Here is a 13,906-nt window from a genome sequence, read left to right as displayed (position 1 = left end):
CCCGGTGCCGGCTGGCAGTGCTGGCAGTGGGGCCCTTGGGAACAGAACAGGAAAATCTGGGTGACTCAGAGCTCCCTGGCATGGGCACAGTGGTTCCAGGTGAGCACAGCCAGGGATGTGCTCCTGGGCAGGGACCTGGAGCAGTGGGTTAAGTCTGGGAGCGCCCTTGGGGATCTAAGGGGCTGTGGGGCACAGCCACGAGCAACAGGTGCACATGGGGTGAGAGCAGAAGCTGCAGATATTGCTGCTCCAAAAAGGCAAGGGGAATGGACACGAGAATGGAGGAACTTTAACGGCCCAGCTGTGCCTGCAGCCCTGCATGGCCAATGCCCAGACCCCGGCACTGCAGGTGGGCTCAGCAAGTGAACAGCCCCGGGACACCACGCTCTGCCCTGGGGTCAGGAGCACCAGTTGGGGTCAGCAAACCGCCCCACGGGTTTCCCAGGGCTGAATTCTCCCCATGGCTCTCCGCCTTATTCCTTCCCTTCGCCTCTTCCTCTTGCACAATCACTTTGATCTGCACTGCGGGGGCTCGCTGTGGAAAATTCACGTTCCACGGATGCTGAGCGGCAGCACTCCCGCAGCCCCCAGGGACCCTCCTGCATGAGACAGAAGCACAGCTCCTCGCACATTGGTTCAGGAAGGGCTGGGAGTGGTGCCTGCGTGGTGCAGCTGATGGGGAAGCTGTGACCGTGTCCTACCCATCCCAGAGCACAGCAACCGTCCCCTCTCTGTGCTGCCGGGCATTGGGAGGGAAGGGATGCAGCCCGGGGCGGGCACAGCAGGAAGTCGGGCTTGCCGAGCTGGGTGTGGAGCATGTGGGGATGCTTGTCTGGGCTCCCAGAGCATTTTCCAAACACTTTAATTACGGTGATTTATAAGGCAAAAGTGTGGGGGCGAGAGCTTGGGAAAGGCATTAGCAGGTTTGTTCCGAGGCTCTAATCAGGGGAAGGTGATGTGGGGCGGTGGGTGGAGGCTGCAGAACCTCTCTGCCACGCCAGGGGTGTGCTCAGGGCATCCCTGAGACCTCAGTGCAGGATGTGCTCTGGTGGGGACCAGCAGCAGGAGCGTCACCAGCACCTGGCGCCCATCTCCTGCACTGCAGAACCCCCTTCTCTTGAGCCTCCATCCCATTACTCGTGTGCACATCCACGTGCACACACAAACACCCCATTCCTGCAGCTTTCTGACCTCAGAACCAACAGCTCCCAGAGCCACGCAGAGTGCTGTGGGGTGGCAGCTCTTACTCTGAAACCTCCGTCCCCCCAGCCTGCTTCGCTCCAAGGAGGCTGTCACTCCTCCAGCACCCCGCTTACACCAAAGGAAGCAAGAGAAACATCAGGCTGCTGTCCTGGCTGGTGGCACAGCACACAGCCCAGCCCCAGGCGAGCCATGGGGACGCAGAGCACTGGGCTGGAGGCTCTGACCCCGAGCTGCCACCGGACATGGCCCCAGCGGGGTGGCCAGAGCCCACGTCACCCCTGCTGCATTCCTGCTCCTTGGCCTGCTTTGTGATAAATAACCTTTTCCTGTCCTTTTTGACACTGATGTTTATTGATGGCTGAGATCCCTTGCAGCACCGCGCATCCTGCGGCCGCGGAGCCGGCTCTGCTCAGCCAGGCTGCCCGCAGCCCCTCTAACACGTTGTGCCCAGATGTGTCGGGGTGGCCGTTGGCAGCATCTCCCACTGAAACACACCACAGGGGACAGGGTAAAAAAGAGAGTGCTTTAAATAAACCCACCCCTGCCTCCCAAAGCAGAGCCATCTCTGTAGGCAGTGCTGAGCATCCCCAGCTGGGCAGAGCACTGCTGCTGTTGGGCAACACCCCAACGGCAAAGAGTCCATCCTCAGCTCCGGAGCAGGGTTGCAAATGTCCTCGGGATGCCCCGTAGTCCCAGCAGACAGCAGCTGCAGGGCCAGGGCTCTCCCAGCCGGAGCACATCTGCACCAAACCCACACTGCGTTGGGTGCACACCGCCCTGCCCCACCCGGGCAGGATTTGCTGATTAAGGGATAAGTAATCACTCTCCAACCCAAAGCTCACGTTATCACTTAATTGAATGCAATTGATTGAGAAGCTAAAAGCAGCCCTGGCTTAGAGCGTTGCAGATGGTGCCTGGGAGTAGGGCAGCACACTGAACCCTTAAAAGCATTGGCATCAAGGGCAGACGCAGACTTGCTCTCCTAAACTGTCTCACATGTCATTATTATGAACAGGAACCAGCAGCAGCAGGGCAGCTCCAGGGGAACATTACTTATCGTGCCTGCAGCCTGCACAAACAACCTCTTATTCTTGCCCCTTCTGCCCCCGGTGGGCGGGGTGTGCTCCCACGGAGAGTTCAAGGGAAGGAAGTGTGCATCTGCGGGGCGATGTGGGGGCAGCCGGCTCTGAAGTGCTCTGAGCACGAGCCCAGAGCGCGGGCATGGAGCCCAGGAGCCCTGCTGCCCCAGCACCAGGGAGATGTGGGATCAGCCCCGTCACAGCTGGCCCCTGTGAGGGAAGGGACGGATGCTGGGCTCCTCAAAGCACGGGGAGTTGGGATGCGGGACTGGGATGTTCCTGCACTGTGAGCAGTTGTCTCTGCTTGTGCAAACAGCGTGCACGCACTGAGCCTGGTGGCAGAACACCATGGGATACCTCACCTGATGCTGCTTTCACCACCACTGCCCAGGCTTGCTCAGCTTTTGCTCATCTTTCCCCTTCCGTTCTGTTTTTCATGCAGTCAGTGCTAGCTGCTCTGCAGAAGGAGGTGCATACTTTATTAACTTGGCTACTTTCTTCCCCGCTAATTAAAATCAAACTACAGCCGATGCACGCTGCATACTTTGCAGCTATAAAGCAACCTGCTTTCCTGCTCTGTGAAACCTCCATCAGGAGCAATTGTATCTACCTGCTGAGCTGAGCACGGTGCAGCTATGTGGAAATGGAGGTGTCCGAGGACCCGTCTGACCAGAGCCCTCTGAACCCAAAGCTGCAGGCTCCAACCTTGGGTTGTGCCAGGCACTGGAGGCTGAGAGGAAGAGCATCAGCACAGCATCCACACAGCTCATCGCTCATCATCATCAACGAGCCAAGGAACAGCATGAGCCTCTCCATACAGGGCCTGGGGAGGGGGGGGGGGGTGCCCCTGGCAGCCTCCATTCCACATCCCCAAACGAAGCCATTGCATGGGGATTTTCTTCCTTAGGAAGGGATGGAGTTTCTGCAAAAAGCTGAGGCTTCCCCCGTGGCCCTCGTGCTGGTGCTGGCAGGCGCCATGTTGGAAGCAATACATCATCAATGGAAGGTACCTAATGATATATTGCCCTAATACATCACCATAGCAACAGGGCCCTAATAATGTATTATTCTAATGCGTTACCCAAGCACACGTTCCTCCCGATGATGTATGGCCGGCATCGCCGCGCTCCGCCAAGTCCAGATGCAGTGCAGCTCCCCTGGGTGCCATATGCTGTCCCATAGAAGTGCCACCACCACACGGATACACCGAGCTGGGGGTTCAGGGAAGGACACCTCTCACTGGGATGGGGGCTGCTGGGCGCCGGTGTCGTCCTGCACAGTGAGACACAGCAGCGTAACTGGAAATAACACAGAGCTTTCTCCCACCTCTATAGGCACCCTTGGATAGAGGTGGAGATGGGCAGTGCTCACCTGGACCGCCACTGATGTGTCCCCAAAGCACAGCGACAGCGCAGCGCTCGTGCAGCTGCAGTGCGTGCCTTCCTGGCACTTGGGGAGTTCAGTGGGGAGATGCTGGCAGCTGTATGCTCCTCCAGCCCCATCCAAGGTAGCATGGCCTTGGGCTCGCTCCTTCACAAGGAAAATGCCAGCTGGAATTCTCCTGCCACCCCTCACAGGGACAGCATTGTTCCCAATTCACACTATCTTTTTGACCATTCAAATGCCATTCATTCAGTCACCCCGATGCGTAGGACAGTTATCCGAAATGTTTTCCCAAACAGCACAGTGACTATAGAGCAACAATTCATGGAATTGCTCGGGGACATCTGCACAGAGCAGGGCTGAATGCGCTCTGTGTGGAGCCCGGATTCCGCTGCCGTGGCTGAATGAAGGGCAGGAGGAACTGCTTCAGCAGTGCCAATCCCCACTGAGCTCCCAGCAGAGCCATCCGACCAACGCAGGGAAGGCTGCATCGTGCTCCCTCTGCTCTGCTTGCTGTGCAGGGACTGTGGGCAAAGCCCTCGCAGAAGCCCCTGGAGAGTGAAAGCTAATTAGCGGCTTAACGCTAATTACAGCTGCAGCTTATTTCATCCTCGGCCATAAAAGGAGCAGGAGCGCTGCCTGCAGCGATTGGAGTAAGGATGCTCTGGGGATACTGAGAGCCCCACGCAGGGCTGCATGTCCCCATGGATGGGGCAGCCCTGCAGTGCCCCTACCAGCCCCACGGATGGGAAGCAAAAGGGAAAACATGGCCTGAGAGCAGCAAGGGGTCAACGTGCTCCAAGGTGCTGTCTCACATGGTGTGAGGCAAATGTGGGGTCAGCCCAAAGCCAGACGGGATACAGGGACAGCATTGCAATGGGCACTTCGGACACCCAGACCTGGGGTGCCCTGAGCATCCCACCCAGGAGCCATCTCACCCAGCAACGTCCCTGTCACCCCACCTGGCCAGCACAGGCCTTGGGGTGGCTCATGGCCATTCCCTGCCATGTCCCCACTGCTGGGGATGCAGGAGCTCTCCCTGTGCCACGGAGCTCCTGCACAGCCTGCAGCATTTCAGGGGGACGGCAGTGACAAATTGCAGCATCTGCAGCACAGAAAAAGGGAAACAGAGGGACCAAAGGGGAAATGATTGCGTTATCAATAGAGCTTCCTGTAGCTGATGGATGAGGACACCCAAATGACAGCTTAAGGTTTCAGGAGAAGCCTTCCAAACAGCACAGCGAGGGCAAAGCTGGGATTAACCAGAGCTCCTGAGGGAGTCCTGCAGGGATGTGCCCTCACTGTGCTGCACTGCAGGCAGGGGACCTTCTCCTTGTCCTTATGGGGTCAGGAACAATCCCTGGAGATACACACAGTGACACAAAGCTTGGTGGGACCCTTCCAAATTTCTGAGATTTTCACCACCTGAATGGTTTCCAGAGTCACCAGAATGACAAATAGAGAACATCACCTTCTAATCTGGGGAGCTGAATGTACAGAGCACCAGCCAGCCCTGTTCTAAGGAAATGGGAATACCCCCAAAGCACGGCAGGAAGGGCAGCCACGGCCCCGCAGTGCCATATGTTGGGCACGGCCCTGAAAGCCAGCAGGCAGCTCTGTGCTGGGATCTGGCAGAGCTCCAGGCTGGGGTTCCAAGGGAGAATCTGTAGATTGAATGTTAATGAATATTATTGCTGTTATCTGGAAAGGCTGTGCTGACTTCACTCTGCTGCCAATTGCAAATCAGGATTTTTTTTTTTTGCCCCCACCCCCTGTAACTGATAGCAATTCCAGCACAGTTGACAATTTGGGAGAGGCAACCAAAGGTGGATGGGAAAAGTCGACCCCTATCACACCCAGCCCTAACACTTCCAACAACACTCACTCTGAGATCTTTGTTGCCTGGATCCCATCTCCCTTTCCTCTTGCAAACTCATCGTGCCCCATAACCACCCCCAGCCCCGCTAGCCCAGAGGGTCAGGAGCATCAATAGGATCTCTAACTGCATAAATCACACTGTAGCTCTGCGGGGAAAGATGCAAGCAGGGATTGCTATGAATGCAGAACTGCCATAAAGCCATGCCCAGTGCATGGGATGGGGCTCTGCTGGTGGAGCAGCAGGGAGGAAGGGTGCTGCAGCCACCTCCAGGGGACCCCCATCCTCCCCCACCATAACATCCCACTGTGATTTATGTGGCACTTGTGCAATTGATGTGCTTTGTGCCTGGGGACAGCTAAATGGTAGCTCTGTCATTAGTTTAAGCAGAGGTTAAAGGTGATCAATAACAAGGGTTTCATGCCCAATTGATCACCCCTTGCTATTTATTTCTGGCTTTTGCTTTCCATCCCGTGCTGCTTTTAGAAATAGTAATTAAAGACATAAGCTTTCTGCTAAGCGGAATATCAAACACTCCCAGTATCGACCCCATCCTCTCCCCCTCCGTGCTGTTGCCCTGTGCCCATCCCTGGCGGCAGCTGGGGGTTGCAGGCACCAGGATGGGCTGCATTCCCCCATGGAGCTGGTCCAGCCACCACGTTCCTACAGCACCCAGATGCAGCTCCATGCTGCACCCCAGCACCCAAATACAGCACACCCAGAGGTGACCTGTGGAGGGGAGCTGAGCGCATGGGATCTGCTATTTGCATTGGAAAGAAACAGCTGGAATTGTAACACAGCACGGGATCAGCAAAAGCAACTCAGTGTCTTTGGGAAGGGTTTTGGGTCGTGTGCTTCTGGGGGGTGCAGCCAATGGACCGGGTGAGGAGATGCTGGGTTGTGGGACAGGGCTGCTGCTGAGCCCTGGGTGGAGCAGAGCACAGCACTGCACGGTCAGAACAGCCCCATAACCTGAAGGAGCAACGGAGCGAGAGCCAACAACGAGATGCTTCCAGAGCTGGGAAACTCATTTCTTCAGCTCACCAAGTTATGAGCAAAGTTCTCATCGGAAAAGTGAATCACGCGCTGCTGCTGAGAGTCAATGAAGTCACGTTAGGAAAACAAAATGCTAAGAGTTCATCCATCGGGAGCAAAGCCCCTTTGTGCTGCAACACCCATGGATGAGAACACGGCTCTCCCACCTACCTCTGCTCCACACGGGGCAGAAGGAGCCGAGGGGACGCAGCGCTGCGGCCGCCTGAAGTGGATGCAGGAGATGCTCCCTGGGAGGGCAGAAGGATTCCTCGGCGCAGCACTGCACAGCAATTCCAGCTCTGCTCTGCGATAACGTTTAAAGGAAGACAAAGCAGAAATCCCCCACCGCACGGGAATGCAAAGCCCCAACAGTTCCCTCTGCTCTGCACCAACTCGGGCCCTCTGCGCTCTGGAGAGCTCGCCTTTGTGACTTTACATTTGTGACACCATGAAGATGAATATCACCAGAAAAAAAAGCATTTCTTGTCCAGAGGGAAGCAGCAGAACCAGGAGTGAAGCCCCACAGCTCCAGTGTGGTCTGGAGGAAAGCGTGCTGCTGTCACCACCGTACTGCTGCCCTCAGGATGGCAGTCCCTGGTCTGAAAAGCCATCCCCTGTCCCTACCTCGGTTTGTCTTAAAATTCACTGTGCAAACCTTCTCCATTTTCAAACTAGACATCCATGCAATTAAAGACAGCTGATGCAGCAGCCAGACTCTGAGAAACCAACGTGTTTGCAGCAAGTGTGGGAAAGAGAACTCCGCTCTGATCTCCTGGAGTTTTGGCCAGCTGCAGATTTACAGCTCAGCATCATCTGAAAGCTGAGAGGTACAACAGGAAGGGCTGGAGGTGAGGGAAAACCACCAGATGAATTTCCACACAAAGAAATGAAGAAGGGAATGGGCCGCAAGGCTTCAGCCCCCAGCAGCCCTCCTAAGCGTGGGGATGAAGCAGCCAGACTGGAAACACTGCAGAAAGGTGCTGTACTGTGTGAGCATTGACTGCTGTCCTTTTTGGCCTCGTGGGGAATAAAAAGCAAAGAGAGCTGGGGGTCAGAAGTGGGCAGGTGATCAGGAAGGGGCTGATGGGCTCCAAAAAGAGCAACAAAAGGAAAATTAATAATAATGCTTTGAAAGTTCAGCCTGGACAACACTCCCATCTATACCAGGTGCTAACATGTGCAGAGCTAGGGCTTAACAGCCCTTCTCTGCACAGTCATAAGTGACACCTGGACCGACCAACAGCAGCAGCATGGCACTGAGTGGTGGGAGATACCCATGAGCTCTGTGCCATTGCATCTTCACCCGCCTTCACAGCCCCTACCTCCCACTGCCAGGAGATGCCAGGGCTCGTTAGTCCTAATTAAAAGGGAAACTTTCATGGGTGAGTCTACATGGACCCCAAAAGCAGATACCCACTGCAGGTGCGCTGCGTGCATCGCTGCAGCGGGTGAGAGCTGCATGCAGCAGCAGTGGGAGCGATGCCGAACACCCCGAGCAGCAGCTCTGCAGCGCTCCGTGGGGTCTGCATGAAGGACTGAACGAGCTCTGCATTTCCCACTTACACACACAAAACAGGTGATGCTGAGCAGCTCCAGCCAAACAACAGCAGCGCTGGGGCTCAATTAAAACACATGCAAACAACAGCGGCGTTAGCATAGAATTAAAGTATCTGCTCAACTGGACCGTGCTGAATCTCCTTGCAGGAGAGCTGGGCTGGGAATGGGCAAGGTGCTAACAGCACTGCTCCCAACTTCCATGCAAATCGATGACTGTCTCTGCTGCTGTGTTTGGCAGTGAAGGGCTGCAGGCACAGCGGGTGCCGGGCAGGGATCAGGGTGAGCACAAGACTGGGCTCTGCTGGAAGGATGAAGGGACACAGCATCAGTGGCTCCATGTAACCGTGTCTGGACAGGCAAACTGCTGCAGGACAAGCACACCCCGGTGCTCTCACAGTGGCAGCAGTCATGTTCTAAGATAGGAAATCTCAGGAGTGAGTTGGCTATTGGCACCACGCCGCCTCATCCCAAGCACAGAGAAAGCTGAGCAGCACCTCTCCACCTTTGCCTATTAAAAAATAAAGATAATTTGGGAAAAAAAAAAAACATTGGCTTGCAGAATATTGCTCACCTTCCAGAAAAGAGCAATCAGCTCCAATTGCCAACAGCCAGCATAAAACAGAGCAGTGCACGGACAGTGTGGCCACCCTGCCCAGCCCTGCTCTGCGCTCTGAGAGCTCTGTGCCAGCACAGACAGGGCGCAGTGCTGTGCTCAGAGCAGCCCCAGCTCTGGGGTGCACAGAACTGCTCCCTTCCCATATCTGCACTGCATACATGGAATGTTCTGCTGCATTTGTTGGCGCATTGCTCAGCACTTCTACATCTGCTTCTCCTTCATGTACCAACACCGTCCCGCACTCCTGCGCCCAACTCCGATACAACCGGAGCAGCTCACGCTCCGCTTGAGAAAAACAAACAAATGGAAGAAGTCAAACAAAACTAAACAGAAAAGTAACCATCCCGGCAGTAATCACCATTTAATCCCTGACCAAGAAGACAACAAAACCTCAGCCAGGCGACCCTGGGGGGGCACTGCTTTGCAGCACAGCCGAGCGCCGCAGGAATCAGATGCGCCGAGCGGGGTTTCTTTCTGCTGCTCGGCACAGCTCACAGGGCTCACACAGCTGTGCTGCCGGCGCCTGATCCGAGCTGACACCGCACAACCCAGGGCCATGCGCCCTGCCAGCGCATCTCATCCATTACAGCAATGCAATGTGAGCGCTGCCCCTTCCTCCCCAGCATCAGGGCTGCTTGCCAGCCGCGCTGCCTCAGAGAGCAGGAGATGCTGCAGTGGGTCCTGGTATGGGAAAGCGGCGCAGTTAAGCGCTCGGTGCAAACAAGAGTTGCTTTTTCAAGAAGTAAAAAACCTCTGCTTTCGTCGCTTCATTTCCCCTTTGTTTCCTCCTCCCCGGAGAGCCCTGAGGAAGGCAGCAGAGCTGCAGCGGAGCACAATGGTACGTGTGTGCGAGACACACAAAAGAACAGAGAGGAGAGAGTGGGGAGTTGATAATAAATCTAAATTCCTTTATGACACATAGTCCTGTTTCCAAGAATTCACCATCACACTCCTCCACTTCTTTCTTTTCCTAAAGCAGAACATACGATCTGAACCACCACATATTCCTTAATTCCTAAACTGCAGCGCGCATTCAGCAGATACAGAACAATTCAGTACATACAGCAAAACTTCTGGAATCCAGGACCTTACTGCCCCACCATTCTGGGCTTTCAGATCAAGTCATGCCTGCAAGAGAAGGCACCTCAACCCATATCACACCTGAAAGCACACAGCCCCACACCTGAGCCCCCCTCAGATGCTCTCCACTTGGGGGAACCCAACAATGCCCCACACTGCAGCGCTCCCAGCCCAGCAACGCATTGGGAGCCGCTCCAACGTGCAGCAAAACCACCTCTCCAAGAGACTTTATTTTAAAGTCTCAGAAAACCACTTGCTGGAATTTGGGATGAGCACCGCTGTGATGTTTTTGTATCTGCTAACACAGATGTTGGGAATGGGGTAAATTATAACGTGAACGTTGCCAACATGTTGTTGCTTTGGGAAGCGCTGCACGCATTCACACCCCAAAGGCGCAACAAAAACCAAGCTGCAATAAATGCAAGAGTTTACACATGCAAGTTTCCAAGCGTAAGTTACATTTAATATCTAAAAATACACATATCTGAATTTACCTGCAGGTAATATCCCCTTCTAGAATATCCCCTTCTTATCCCCAGAAAATCCCACCTGAAGCTGCTGGGTCGTGGGATGGAATTGGTGCCAGGACTCCAGCAGGGCCAGCAGTGCCACGCCAGGAGCTGAGACCACGGGAAGTTCTCTGCCAAATCAAAAGGAAATTGGATGCTTTACCCCCAGCTCTCAACCGTGCATCCAAGCAGTGGATCTGAGCAGTGCAGGCACACGTGGCACAGTTCCCCCCCGCACAAAACACCGCAGGACCCGAAGGACGCGCAGCGGCAGCCGCAGTGCTGGAAGAGAAGAGTGTTAGGAGGTGGGTCGGTCCTTCTACACTGAACGGCGGAACTCAGATTGCAGCCTTCCCTGTGGCAACGGCGACCCATCGGGGCACGAAGCCGTGAGAAACGGGGACGGCAAAACACCTCGGAGCAAAAAAAAAAGAAAGCCAACAAACGCGGCGTCTCGAGCTCTGCCCACGGACGTCGGTTATCTCCGCGAGAAGCGAAGTTCTCTTCTCTACTCACGCTGCAAAGTAGAAGTTCGGCGCAGCGTAACGAACTCGCGGCACAACGGGACGCCCCTCCGGTGCTCCCGGGGCGGATGGAGCGCGGGGTGGGACCGAACGGCCGCGGGGAGCGCAACGGGGGAAGGGGGGGGTGGGACGGACGGACGATGGACCCCGGCCCGGGGCTGCCCCGCTCCCGAAAGACGACACGAGACCGGTTCCTGGGTAAATGGTTTATGTAAGTAATAAAATATTTACTATAACATAAATAGAAACGTACCCTCGCAGTCTACATTGGTTTTGCAATAAAGATACAAACGAAAAAAAAAAACCAAAACAAACAAAAACCGAAACCAAAGGGGAAAGGGAGGGTGGGGGGGTGAACCGAACCGAACCTACCAACGGGAGGGAGAGAGCTCCGCGCACGGTTAGAAAATAAATAGAAAGGGGCCGGGGCGGGCAGCGCCGCGTCCTACGGCCGGGCCGGAGCCGGGGGCCCCGCGGGAGGGAATAAATTAGAGATCGCAAACCTTTGGCTACTTCTGCTGCGGCCGCGAGCGGCTCCGGCGCCCGAATAAATAGGGCTGGGGAGGGCGGCCGGGCCGGGCCAGTCCGAGGAAGGAAGGAAAGAAGGAACCGGGGCGCGTCCCGCCGCCCGCGCCCGCTCCGCCGCCGCCGTCGGGGCCCAGCGGCGGGGCCGGCGGTCACGGCACGGCGCCGGGCAGCGCGTGGTGCAGCGGCGAAGTGTCCGCCTGTGCGTAAACGTCCTCCATGGGCGGGTGAGGGAGCCCGGCCGGCGTCATGCGCTTCTCCTTCTGCCGCCGGTTGCAGAACCAGACCCGCACCACCTCCTTCTCCAGCTGCAGGGAGTCCGCCAGGGAGGTGATCTCGTGCGCCGAGGGCTTGGGGCACTTGAGGAAGTGGTTCTCCAGGGCGCCCTTGACGCCCACCTCGATGGAGGTGCGCTTCTTGCGTTTCCTGCCCTGCGCCGCGATCTTGTCCAGGTTGGTGGGGCTGCCCGTGCTGGAGTCCGTCTCCTCCAGCCACTTGTTGAGCAACGGCTTCAGCTTGCACATGTTCTTGAAGCTCAGCTGCAGCGCCTCGAAGCGGCAGATGGTGGTCTGCGAGAAGACGTTCCCGTAGAGGGTACCGAGCGCGAGCCCCACGTCGGCCTGCGTGAAGCCCAGCTTGATCCGCCGCTGCTTGAACTGCTTGGCGAACTGCTCCAGGTCGTCGGAGCTCGGCGCGTCCTCGTCCGACGGCTCGGGCGGCCCCAGCGGCGGCGGCGGGGAGGCCGCCAGCTCGTGGCCCGCCGCCTCCTCGGCGCCCAGCGGGTCGCGCAGCCCGTGCCCGTGGTGCAGCGCGGGGCCGGGGGGGCCCAGCATCCCGTTGAGGCCGCCGTAGGGCTGCCCGTAAAGCAGCGGCTGCCCCGACGGCGGCGACATCGGGGGCAGGTGAGGGGGCGGCCCCGCGCCCTGCGCCCAGCCGCCGGCCTGCGGCACCAAGTGCGGCCGCGGGTGGAAAGCGGCGGCGGGGGGCAGCTCCTCGCGGGGCCCTCCCGGGCCGCCCTTGCCGTGCTCGGCCGCCGGCGGGAGGTGCGCGCCGCCTCCTCCTCCTCCGCCGCTGCCCCAGTCCGTGCCGGCGCTGGGCAGCCACTGGTGGTGCGCCAGCCCGACGGCGTGCCCGGCGGCGGCGGGGGCCAGGCCCTGCAGGTACTCGTGGTGCATCATCTTCTGCACCTCGCGGTACGTGGTGCCCTGATGCAGGCGGTCGCCGTCGGGGTGCAGCAGCGCGGCGGAGCGCGGGAGGTACTGCGCGGCGGCGGCCATGGCCGTCTGCGGGACGCGGCGCCGCGCCGCGCTTTAGAGCCCCGCGCCCGGGTGCCGCGCCGCCGCGCGCCGGCCACGCCCCCGCGCCCCATTGGCCCGCCCGCCGCCACCGCCGGCCCGCGCCGCTCCGCCATTGGGCGCCGCCGGCCCGGGGCGCCGCCCAGCGCTCGCCTTTCCCATTGGCTGCGGGTGGGCCGCCGCCGCCGCGGGATTGGCCGGGGACGCGCTCGGTGGGGCGGCCCGCGTGCGGCCGGCGGCGAGGCGGGCGCCGATTGGAGGAGAGCGCTTCATTCATGCCGGGCGGCGGGCGGCCACGTGGGCCGGGTGCGGGCGAGGGGCGCCGGCCGGGGCGGTGGCGGGAGAGGGGCACGTGGGCGGGACTGTGCGGCGGGATGGTGCGGTGATGTGTGGCACAGTACGGTACGGTATGGCACAGTATGGTACTATATGGCACGGTATGGTACTATATGGCACGATATGGTGCTGTATGGCATAGTGCAGTGCGGTGCAGAATGGCGTGGTGTGGTACAGTCGCTTTTGGCACTGCACAGCCTGTCATAATAATAAAGCACAGCACCATCTTGTACAGTACGGTGTGTATAGCACACTATGGCACTGTGTGGCACCGTGCAGATGTATACGTCCTGCGCCGTATGGCACTGTATGGCTGTAGGGGCACCAAGAGCTGCAGGTACTGCTTTTGGCACTGGCAGACATTAGCAGTGCACATCTGTCTGTTGTCTACGTTACACCTCACTTCCCCGACCCCTTTTTGCAGCTCCCAGGGTTGGAAGGGTCTCCTTGTTCTGGAGATACGCTTCACTGCTCTCGCTCTGTCAGAAAGCGTTTTTGTTCTGATGCTGCACTCGAACAAAGTGCAGTTTGGCTCTATAACAGTTATTTGGTGCTGGGAGAAACTTCCCCTGCAGCTGCTTTTTCTGACTGTTGTTTAACGATGCTCTGCCCATGGTGAAGCGGAGGTGAAGGGCCCCGAACCGTGGGGAGGTGGGAGCTCTGTCTGAGACATTGGACAAAGCCCAGAGAGGATGTGAGTGTTGGGCATCACGGGACATGCAAGGCCGGGGAGGAGAGGGAGCAGCCCTGGGGGAGTCCCTGAGCCGGTTTGAGGGCTGGCACGGCATGAAGGGCGGAGGAGTTTGTGGGAAAAGGCAATGACAGTGAGCAACGGCTGTGTCTGGCGGGGCTGGCAGAGGGGGCAGGGGACACCTTAATTAACCCAGC

At 57.9% G+C, this 13,906-nt stretch overlaps 1 protein-coding gene across 1 annotated transcript; it reads right to left on the bottom strand.

The window, feature by feature from the left end:
* Positions 1 to 11,053: 11,053 nt before the first annotated feature.
* POU3F1 (POU class 3 homeobox 1) lies at positions 11,054 to 12,672 on the bottom strand. Its single transcript, NM_001396031.2, has one exon. The coding sequence runs from the start codon at positions 12,662 to 12,664 to the stop codon at positions 11,540 to 11,542; it is 1,125 nt and encodes a 374-aa protein (NP_001382960.1). The 5' UTR covers positions 12,665 to 12,672; the 3' UTR covers positions 11,054 to 11,539.
* Between the last annotated feature and the right edge of the window lie 1,234 nt (positions 12,673 to 13,906).

The sequence above is a fragment of the Gallus gallus genome, chromosome 23 (genome assembly GCF_016699485.2).
Source record: "Gallus gallus isolate bGalGal1 chromosome 23, bGalGal1.mat.broiler.GRCg7b, whole genome shotgun sequence".
NCBI lineage: Eukaryota > Metazoa > Chordata > Aves > Galliformes > Phasianidae > Gallus > Gallus gallus.
The sequence above is the reverse complement of the archived record's forward strand: the minus strand, read 5'-3'. Positions and strand labels throughout refer to the sequence as shown.

What these genes read in the sequence shown, in the direction of transcription:
- POU3F1 (NM_001396031.2), bottom strand. Translation starts at nt 12,664, where the DNA reads ATGGCCGCCGCCGCGCAGTACCTCCCGCGCTCCGCCGCGCTGCTGCAC.